The sequence below is a fragment of the Chrysemys picta genome, chromosome 3, assembly GCF_011386835.1.
Source record: "Chrysemys picta bellii isolate R12L10 chromosome 3, ASM1138683v2, whole genome shotgun sequence".
In the NCBI taxonomy this organism is placed as follows: Eukaryota; Metazoa; Chordata; order Testudines; family Emydidae; genus Chrysemys; species Chrysemys picta.
In genome coordinates, this window is record NC_088793.1 from 100,826,318 (window position 1) to 100,837,119 (window position 10,802).

Genomic DNA, 10,802 nt, shown 5'->3' on the forward strand with positions numbered 1-10,802 from the left:
GACACTCACATCAAACAATGCTGGTATTTGTTTCTGTTGGTCAGGTACCTTATTCCAATGGTCTAGGGCAGCAGTTCTCAACCCACGGAAGTAGCACACAACTGCAGCCCAGCTCAGCTGTCTGCTAAAGGCCTGCCTGCATGCCCAGGGTCTGCCGGGTTCCCAGCTGTCTGGTGTGAAGGGGTCCGAGCTGCCAAGCGTGGAGGGGTCCAGCCAGGCTGCCCCACCGCCCAGGGTGGCGGGGATGGGGTCGGGGCTGCTGGCCTGCCCTGCATGGTGGGAATCCGGAGTCACGGCTGCTAGCAGGCCCCGTGGGGTCAGGGCAGTTACCCAGCCCCACGAGCTCTGGGGTCCAGATCCAGGGCAGCCGGCCCACCCCTCATGCTCCGGGGCAGCCGGCCAGTCCCGATGGGTCTGGGGCTTCTGGCTGGACTGTCAGGGTCCAGGGCCTTATTGAAATTCCAGGAGGCAGGCGGGCAGAAGCCCATCCACATCTAAAGGCCCCTTTCCTAGCCTTGTAGGAGGAACCACTGGACCTGGGATCCAACTGAATATGGGGGACAACTAAGGGCATGGAGCGGGGGTCATAGGTTCAAAATTAGGGATGCAGATGGGGACACCGAGCAGAGAACCTCAGACAGCCCCAAGGCTCCTCAAAGCTGTCTAGGGAGCCAGCAGATGCCGCCCACAGGAACTCTGCCCAAATATAAGACAAGGGAGGAACAGAAATAGGCGCCACAGTCGCAGAGCCCCTCCCTGTCCAGCATCCTCCTCCTGGTATTGTATATATGGCCACTTTGGAGCTTGCCAGTTCGCTTTCAAACCGTGCCAAGGGAACAACTCTACACAGCAGGAGAAGGTTGACTAGGAGGTCTCGCAACTTCGTGGGGCCATGGAGAGGGTGTGCATATTTGAAAAGGTGTGGGGAGAAGTACAGCCAGAACTTCAAACAGAGATTCTGGAGGAGCCGGAATAGGGGCTGCAACCTGACGCATTCTAGATAGACATGCGCCAGGGTCTCCCTCACACAGCAAAAGGGGCAGGCGTAGGGGATGCGGGTGAACCGCGCTAGGTACACGCCCATGCTTACGGCTCTATTGGGGAGCCACCAACCGACATCCTGGGCAGGCCATGGGACTAGGGTGGAATATAGGTTGGTCCACTGGGATTCCTCACCCTCCACAGGTGGTAGAAGGTCCTGCCACTTGGTATTGTGGAGGGACACGATGGTGAAGAAGTGAAATGCGTGGAGAATGAACGTGTAGAGTTGTTCCCTTGGTGTGATTCAAAAGGTATCTGGGGTGGGCAGCTGGCCGGCCATGTGGGGCCCAGGGCAGCTGCATGGCAAGGTCCAGGGTAGTCAGCCATCCCCGCGGGGTCCAGGGCAAGCAGTGGGGCGGCCCACGCAGCGAGGGACGGGGTCAGGGCTGCCGCTGCCCTGCCACCTGGCCCCTGTGGACCACAATGTGTAATCAGTTGAAAACCACTGGTCTAGGGCAACAACCTCGGAAGCCTGCTAATGAGCTTTGCATACACATCAAAAGGAGACTATATCCCAACACTTATGTATTTAAAAAATACTTAAACCCATTGGACAGTAATTCTACCACCTAGCTAAAGACAGAATGACTCAGGAGACTGTTAATGGGACAGAGAGCCTTTCAGCTTTAGGTCACAGGTTCAAACCCAGGCTGGTAGTGGCCAAACATGATCTTTTGATGGCCTCAGTCCAATTTCACTTTTTGTCATCTCTGCATAGGCCAGGAACTGAAGGAGCTTAGACACTGAGCTACTAAACCCATTTATGTACACAGGTAGAATAGAGGGAGAGGGCTAATTTATATTGTTGCAGCTTGCTTAGCGAAGAAACAAAAGATTTCAGGCTCCAATTTTAAAAGGTGAGAAAAACCTCACAGGTTTTAGGGTTCCCAATAGCTCTAAACATTTGCTCCTAAAGGCAGGAGGCCAAATTCTCTGTTACTCTCCACGCAAGACCAATGACCGTAAATAGGTGCTACGCAGAACTGCAGATGTACATTCTAGTCCCAGGCCAACCCCAAGAATTATTTCTACATAGTATAGGACTATCCTGTAGTGTGCGTGCACATAGTAGTTGCTATTGTTCGGTCAGAAGGCACACACGCACCAGTAATGAAGCTTGATACTTATGCAGCATTTTTCATTCATACATCTTAAACCTGTTTAGAAAGGTGAGCAAATATCTCAGTTTTACAGAGAAGTACATTGAAACACAGAGAGGTAAGTGACTTGACCAAAGTGATATAGCAGACCCGGGAACAGAACTCATCCCTTCTGCGTCCCAACCCTATCAATTGACCCTTTGGCTCTGCCCCAGAATAACCTTTGGAGAGGCCTCTGGAGAAGCAGACTAAACTTCCAAGATGTGTACTGGATTTCTGGAGGGCACCTAGGTGCAGTGTGTTACCAAATCCAGTCTGGCAGACACGAGAATCACTTAACTCAACTTTGGAATGGAGCAAGACAGCTTTTTAAACAGCACGCAGAAGTACTACTGTTCCTGTCCTAAACTGTTGTGAAGTTGTATAATTTATGCAAACTGTAAGATGAATATAGGTAAGGCAGTTCATAATTATTCACACTGGACCACTTGTTAGAATCTTGGGGGGTATGACAATATAGTGCCTTCTAACACTATGCTAGGTGTTGACTATGCAGACTGATGTGAAGAATTCTTTCTACTGAAACAACACTATCTTTTAAAGCACCAGGGCTTTCAGCAGGAGGTGCTCATGAGGCCTAACCTTACTCAAGTTGTGAGTTCTGTGGAGATCATCATCTGAGATGGTATTGTTGTAGAACTGAAGATTTAGGACACAGAGACTGAGATGTTCTAATTAACCCCTATTTTTAAACTGAAGAGCATGGCAAATAAATATTAAGGCGTAAGATAGCAAACAGTATTACCATAAACTTCAAGGGTTTTTTTAATTAAAAAATTCTTTAAAGATGTCAAATATGATCAATATTTTACAAATCTTAATTGAGACTATTTTCACTTTTGTTATCCAGTCATACCTGGTAAACAACTGACAGTACACACACACACACACAATTAAAATTTGAAGAATTAAAGTAGTGGATTATACAAACCTAAAATAAAGCTTGGATGTGATAAAAATCCAACCGTGACTGACTAATAAAAATTACACCATTTCCCAACTAGGGAAAATAAATATCAACCAGCAAATATAACCCCGTGCCTGTCTGCTGAAGACATTGTGTATATTGGACTAAGAGATGTGGACAATGCTGAACAGTGAGTCTAGTTCCTCTCTCAATAGTGCTCAAAAGCCACATTTCCCTTGCCTAAATGGATGTGTGGTGTTGCTGTAGACTGCAAAGTAGGTGCCTCCTTGACCAGTGTGAGGCTTAATGTGATGTGATTTGGAAACAACTGGCTAGGCAGCAGTACTGCAGAAAATAATCGGGGGGTTTGGGAGAAGCAGGATAGAATGGATCACAAATTGAATGTGAGCCAATAATGTGATGCGGTTGTGGAAAAAATCTAATATTCCGGGGTATATTAACGGAGTGTTGTATGTAAGGCACAGGAGGTAATTGTCCCGCTGTACCTGGCCCTGGTGAACCCTCAGATGGAGTACTGTGTCCAATTCTGGGCACCACATTTTAGGAAAGATGTGGCTAAATCAGAGTGTGTCCAGAGGAGAGCAACAAAAATGAGAAAAGTGTTAAGAAAACCTGGCCTCCAAGGAAGTGTTAAAAATAAAATGTGTTTATTTAGTCTTAAGAAAAGAAGACTGAGGGGGGTCTGATAATAGTCTTCAAATATATTAATGGCTGTTATAAAGAGGATGGTGATCTATTGGTGTCCCTGTCTATTGAAGGTAGGGCAAGAAGCAATGGGTTTAATCTGCAACAAGGGAGATTTAGGTTAGATATTTAGAAAACTTTAAGTATAAAGGATAGTTAAGGACTACAACAGGCTTCCAAGGGGGGTTGTAGAGTCCCTGTCTTTGGAGGTTTTTAAGAACAGATTAGACAAACACCTACCAGGGATGGTCTAGGTTTACTTGGTCCTGCCTCAGCCCAAGATTACTATGATTCTATGATGGGAGAAAATAAAGTAGAAAATAGGCCCTCCTTCCCCAAAGACAGCCAGCCAATGGACAAAATCTGCAATATATAAATCAAGAATTGCAGGGAGAAGACACTATCTTTAAATATCGCCTCACCTCAAAAGGTCATGCTAAATTCACCAGAAGTAATTTCCCTCCCCTCCTCTCGTATCGGATTCCTCTGCTCACGTTCATAAGTGAAATGTTGGGGGAAAATCCAGTGCCTATGAAGACTTCCTCCCAAACTGCTCAACCCCTTTTTGCTGACTGAATGAAGCCTGCACCCACAGCCATCAACACATCTTCTTTACCTTTGGCTCTCTCCTCAAACCAGATGCCTGCTCCTCTCCTGTGCTGAGGAGTCTCTCCAATTTCTTCAAAGAGAAAAGATGCAATCCAGCAAGAACTCTCACCTTCCTGCCCATCCCCTACCATGTACATTTCATCTTTTTCACTCCAGTCTGTCTCACAGGTCTGTCTCCTCCTTGTCCTCTAATGCCCAATCGATCCTCTCTACATCATCTCTTAGCTTTCCCTACTTTTCTTTACCTCCTCTCTTATCCTCCCCCACCCATCTGGTTCTTTCATCTTCAGTCATCTGCTTCTCCAATCAAAAACCAACTTCGATCAACTGCTCCTGCCTGTCCCCTCCTCTGTTTGTCTAAACCAGCACGTGTATAAATACATACGTTTTAAATCCAAATTTAAGAACTTAAATATTGATTTGTAGGCATCTAAATGGTGACTTAAGGTATCCAAATTCCAAACTAAATACATATTTCAAATGTAACCAATATAGATTAGGTGCCTATATATGCGCTTAGGTACCCAAGTTCAAAAATTAAGCACTTCAATATAAGCAGAATACTTTACTTCTCTCTCTTACTTTTATAATTCATTCACCTGGTTGATAATTTGTAAGCAGAATTAAAATGTAAAATTTACTTAATATTTGTACTTAGGTTCTCAGATGGAAGATAACATTTCAGAGGTCAGTACATTTACAAAATGCTGAAAAAACAATGTACTTTTAGTGGCATTCATAAGCCGTTAATGTGTCTGCCATGTCTCTTTCAGCTGTATTCTGAAATCTCTGGGTATTAAATACTATTCGATGACTGAAATAGATCAACTTGGGATTCAGAAGGTGATGGAAGAAACACTTTGTTATTTGCTGGCCAAGTAAGTAAAGAAACTATTTCTTTTTTTTTTTTTATACAGAATAAAAATTACACTACAACCCATGCTCAAAAATGGTCAGGTAAATCACCCCAGAATTTTGAGATCCCAGTCAGTCACTGGAGTGCTCCAGGGATGCTGAATAGATACCTGCCAGGACAGTACAGCAAAATTGTTCTAGGGCAGTGGGAAAAGAGGTCCTCTATATGTAATAGGACTATGTGATTGTGTTAAAGTTCAACAGATCTAAGAGAACACGGCACATTTTGCCTAATACTCATGCATATAAATCAAGCCCAATTTATGTACTGACAATCTGAACCCAAAGATCAGAAAAACAAAATTTCTGCCCTGACCGTTACAGGAGACCCACTAAGTATCGTTGATCCTATGGTCAAAGATCACTTCAAAACTCTCCTGTATGATGTACATTTAAAACACAGTGGTTCATTTTAATGGTATTTAAATTGGTATCTAATTTTAAAAGTTTGAAGTGAATACTCAAATCCGCCCCACTGGCTGCTCACAACTGTGTCCAAGTCTCTCTTTGGCACTGGATGAGTACAATGGAAGTCATCAGGCACTGGTCTAGGCCCCTGGGTAACTCCAGAGGCCTCTAGTGTCTTCATGCCATGTACTTTATGGCAGGGACTCTTTTTGTTGTTTGTACAGTGCCTAGCACTATGGGGGTTTGGTTCATGTCTGGGGCTCCTAGGTGCTACGGTAACACAAGTAATAGGTGCCTTCATACTGGCTCTAGGGTGTTCTTCCCGCCCACAGATCAAACAGAGCTAGGCTGCTAGGGCTTCCCCCATCTGCTGCTACCGTTGGAACTCTCCCCTGCTCAAGCAGGGATTCCTCTCCATCCTTGGGGCCTACAGTCTTACTGAGGGTAGTGAAAAAGGGTAGTAGTAACAGGAAGGAGTGATAGGATTACATTTAAAAAACAGCACAGCTTTAGGCGGAATTCAGGGAAAGCTTCATCGCAGGGAGATTGTAAGACTAGAACAGTCTCACATCGGGAAATGGTGACAGCATCATCAATTTAGCTCAATTTTGTTCATTTTTCTCTAGTGAATATATTCACAAAAATTCACGTCCCGTGACCTGTCCATGACTTTTACTATATACCCCTGACTAAAACTTAGGGAAGGGGGGGGCAGCTCGGGAGGGCGGCCCGGGGGTGGGAGGGAGGTGTTGCGGCCCGGGGGGGTTCCACAGGTGCTCGGGGGAGGGGGGGTGGAGTTGCGGCTCAGGGGGTGCCGGGGGGGCTGGAGCAGGCTCCCTACCCAGCTCCTGGGAAGCAGTGACCCCAGCTCCTAGCTCCACGTGCTGCCTCCGCTCTGCCCCAAGTCCCAGTTCTGCAGCTCCCATTGACTGGGAACCGTGGCCAATGGGAGCTGCGGGGGTAGTGCCTGCAGGCGGAGGCAGCACGTGGAGCTAGGAGGGAGCGGAGTTGCTGTTGCCCTTCTGGGGAGCGCCCCACCCCCACCCCAGGTAAGCACCGCCCTGCACCCCAACCCCCAGCCCTGAGCCCCCCGACACCCAAACTCCTGCTGCTGGGGAACTGGGGGGCCCAAGACTGCTCCAGCAACCGCCGCTGTAGAAGTCACAGAAGTCACGGAATCCATGACTTCTGTGACAAACATGGAACCAATTTACAATCTGTTCCTTGCTTCACTGTGCTGCAGTCCAAGGCAGTATGTCATTTCATAACTTCTTTATGTGGCACAAATGTTTTCTAAGTAGGACTCAAGCAAGAAGCCTCAATCAGGGGGCTTAAGTTTTTCCATTGTTTGTGAAGAACATTTTCACAGGACCACTTTACAGCTTCTGTTTAATTTTATGCTTTTGCTTTCCACCAATAAAGTAAGAAGAGACCAATTCACCTAAGTTTTGATGTTGATGGCTTGGATCCCTCTCTGGCACCAGCTACAGGCACCCCAGTTCCTGGAGGAGTGACTTTGAGAGAGGGTATCTATGTAGCAGAAGAACTTTATAGAACAGGTACAATAAACACCTGAAAATTCTTAATACAGGTTTAGATTTAACATTTGCCATGTCTACCTACAGCATTTAAAGTGTTATGGTGAGGGATTTTCCAACTTTGAGGTACATATTGGATTTTTGCACTGCTTTAATATAAGAGGAATTCACACATCAAATAAGAGAATGTGATATTCACTATTGCATAGTAGTCATGTAGGATGAAGGCTGATGAGCTCACAGTTTAGCTGTGGATGTCCAGAGTAAAACCTGAGTTTTAACTATAAATTAAGAACTAAATAAATGAGCATTGCCTAAGGCCTTGTCTACACTAAAGGGAAAAGTTGATCTAATCTACGCAATTTGAGTTATGTGAATAGATCCACACTATTTTTTGAATTACGTGAATTAGATCCACACTACGCGACGTCGATGGGAGACGTTCTCCCGTCGACTCTCCTTACTCTTCTCGATCAGGTGGAGTACAGGAGTTGATGGGAAAGTGATCGGCGGTCGATTTAGCGGGTCTTCACTAGACCCGCTAAATCAACCGCAGATGCATCGATCGCTGCAGCGTTGATCCTCTGGTAAGTGTAGACACGCCCTCAGCCATACCTGCCATTAAAATTACAATAAGTTGTGGCTCTGACTAGGAGAAAGAAAAGGAAAAGAAAAAGAATCCTACTTGCCATGCTTTATTTGGAATCTATGGACTGGGTAGTGACACAGACCTGGCAGAGCTCCCATTGCTGAATACTCAGCAGACTCCTATGTTTGAAATTCAAGTACTGGGTCATGCATGCTATTAAGCCCACTGAGTCTGAGAAACAGAATTGTCAGGCTCTCTTCCAGTTTATAGACTCCCTGGCTGGTACCCCTTTTTGTAAGTAGGACCCCATCATCCAAATGCAGTAGGCTTCAAGACCAATGCTGAACTACCACCCCCAAGTCTCACCAATAATTTAAACATACCCTTCCCCCGACACTTAACTCAGCAAGCGTAAGAGACTTAAGATGTGTGCAAAAGTAACAAAGCCTTCACAAACATCTCTCACCCTCCTTTGTCCTCACCACGCAGAGCCTTTGGGTTTTGGTCAGTTCTTTTAGTGTCCCAAGTCCTTCCTCTCTCCTGCTCAGTCTTGTATTCTTGTCCTGGTCACTGAGAGGCAGCTGCTAAGAACAGGCCATGTATCGTTTATAACTTTAAGCCCCCTCTGACATGGAAACCTCCTGGTCTCCCCGTCAGGTGATCAAGGCCCTCCATTAGGTGATTCGTTTTTTGGTTACCACTCACCAAAGTCCAGACTGGAAAAACTGGTTTCTTGCAGCTTGCAACCTTCTTTAGTGTACCCATGGTATTGCCAGAGAAAAGTAATTCAATGTTTACAGCCCTTGACTGCTTTGCAATGTACACTATCACCACCTCTTGGAATTCCAGTCCAAAATAAAGGCAAAAAGACAACAGGGAAGGCACAACGTTATTGTAGCTGTGTCGGTCCCAGGATATTAGAGGAACAAGGTGGATGAGGTAATATTGTTTATTGGACCAACTTCAGTTGGTGAGAGAGACAAGCTTTCAAGCAACACAGAGCTCTTTTTCAGGTCTGGGAAAAGTATTAAGAGTGTCACAGCTAAATACAAAATCAAACAGATACATGTAGTTTAGCATAAGTATCTGTTCTAAGGGTCCATTCAAATCTAAACTTTCAGGAATACTTTGCCCACAGCATTCTAAATAGTGAATCCAGATGATCTCAAACCAGTGTGGCCACATCTGGTAATATCACCTCACCTCTCTGCCTACAGCTTAAAACAACATTAGGATTGAACATTTAATCAAAGCAGAGAAAGTGTCACCCTCTCTTAGTATAGGAAAAGAAAACAAAAGTATTGCTGAAGAGTGGAGCTCATTAAAATTAAAACTGGAGGGGACAGAATAGTGAGTTAAATAGCAAGTTTTGAATACCTAGATGTTCTGGACCCAAAGGTTCAAATATCCCCTAACATCTCCTCATCCTTCCTTCAGAGAGATTAACTGTACCATATAGCTTACTCTCTGTGCAGGGCTTTTGGGTAAGACCTTTAACTGAGGTCCTGTCTGCTCTCATAGCACATTTTGCATGAATAGGGATTTACTAATTTCTATAGGCTACATTTCCCATGCTGTCCCTACTGTGTAGCACTCCGGTCTCTGCGTAGCTGTTGCACTCCCACCACAGCTACCTGTGTGTTTTAGTGGCATTTAGTTTGTGATGTGCTTTGTCAATTCACTGGAATGCAGGTGTTTGATAAAATGTAAAAACAGACACAAAGAAAGTTAGAAATCACCTGCAACTTTGTAGTATGGGACCCCCAATAAGCATAGAGCTGATGTAGCTGGCTCCTATGACTTCTTCTTTACACCCCTTGGCTCAGACGACATATTGGGGGTGGGACTGAATGGGTCCTGGGCACTAGGGGGAAGTATCCAGAGCATTCTGCACTTTGGCTATACCTCAGGTAGTGTATGAACTCTTGGGGACAAAGCTAGCTGGTTCAAATTACAGTAGCCCCCCAACGATGCCTGAGGCTGAGGATTAGAGTCATAACTAGCTCTCTGATATCAGCTCCTTGTTGTTGTGTCCAGCAGAAGATGAGCAGAATATCTGACTCTAAATAGCTGCTTTGTTAATGTTGGTAAAGAAGAAAGGCAAAACCTAACAGGAGGAAAATACATCCTGCCTTGGAACCTCTGTGGTAGTGAGTTTGGAATTTCTTGACCTGAAAAGAAAATTATGCATCAATTGAAAGTTTTCTCAGTATAACTGTCATTTGTTATTGCAGGGTTGCTATCAGCAGTAGATATAATGGAGATCAATCCGGCTCTTGGGAAGACACAAGAAGAAGTTAACACAACGGTCAACACAGCTGTTTCAATTATCTTATCCTGTTTTGGTAAAGAACGTGAAGGTTCTCATAGTCCCAGTTACCGTATACCCAAGCCACAAAAATCCATCTGAACATATATAATTAAGTTCCAAGAAGTTTTTCAGTCCTAAAGTATAATATTTTGTTAATGACAGTTGCTTACTGAATGACTTTGGTAACCTCAAGCAAAAAAATAAGCTTTTCATCGAAGCTCAGTCACTAATGAGACAGTAATTCTCACTCATGCTAATGGAGGCTGGTGAAGTAAAGTGTCAGATTTGCTCATACTGTTTTAGAATTTGTCATAAAGTAGAAAAGTCAAGTCAAACCATTTATTACCAACATTGCAGTAAATCACATTATTACTTCTATTTACTGACCTTGTTTTCGTTGCTCTCTATAAAGTTCCTGGGTCGTTAAAAAGAAAGTGGACATTTTTCTTATGCACTAAACTAAGTTTTCTGGAAGAGATTGCAAACTGTTAGTACTAGATAATTGTTCAACAAATTTCTACATGCAAAAACAGCCCACTACTTAGTAAGTAACATTACTTTAGCTCACCTTCTGCATTACTAAAACTTGAGTCAACACATCCAACATGTTATCTTACAA

The 10,802-nt window shown here is 44.6% G+C and overlaps 1 protein-coding gene across 1 annotated transcript; it reads left to right on the forward strand.

The window, feature by feature from the left end:
* Positions 1-1,052: 1,052 nt before the first annotated feature.
* Positions 1,053-10,561, forward strand: LOC135982594 (arginase-1-like). Its single transcript, XM_065589971.1, has 5 exons — positions 1,053-1,072; positions 3,206-3,298; positions 5,196-5,300; positions 7,168-7,304; positions 10,107-10,561. Exons 1-5 carry the CDS (start codon positions 1,053-1,055, stop codon positions 10,280-10,282), a joined length of 531 nt encoding a protein of 176 aa, XP_065446043.1. The 3' UTR covers positions 10,283-10,561.
* Positions 10,562-10,802: the final 241 nt, after the last annotated feature.

Coding starts and splice junctions, on each gene's coding strand:
- LOC135982594 (XM_065589971.1), top strand. CDS start 1,053: ATGCGGGTGAACCGCGCTAG. Junction 1,073..3,205: donor ATGCGGGTGAACCGCGCTAG/GTACACGCCCAT, acceptor TTTCCCAACTAG/GGAAAATAAATATCAACCAG. Junction 3,299..5,195: donor GATGTGGACAATGCTGAACA/GTGAGTCTAGTT, acceptor TGTCTCTTTCAG/CTGTATTCTGAAATCTCTGG.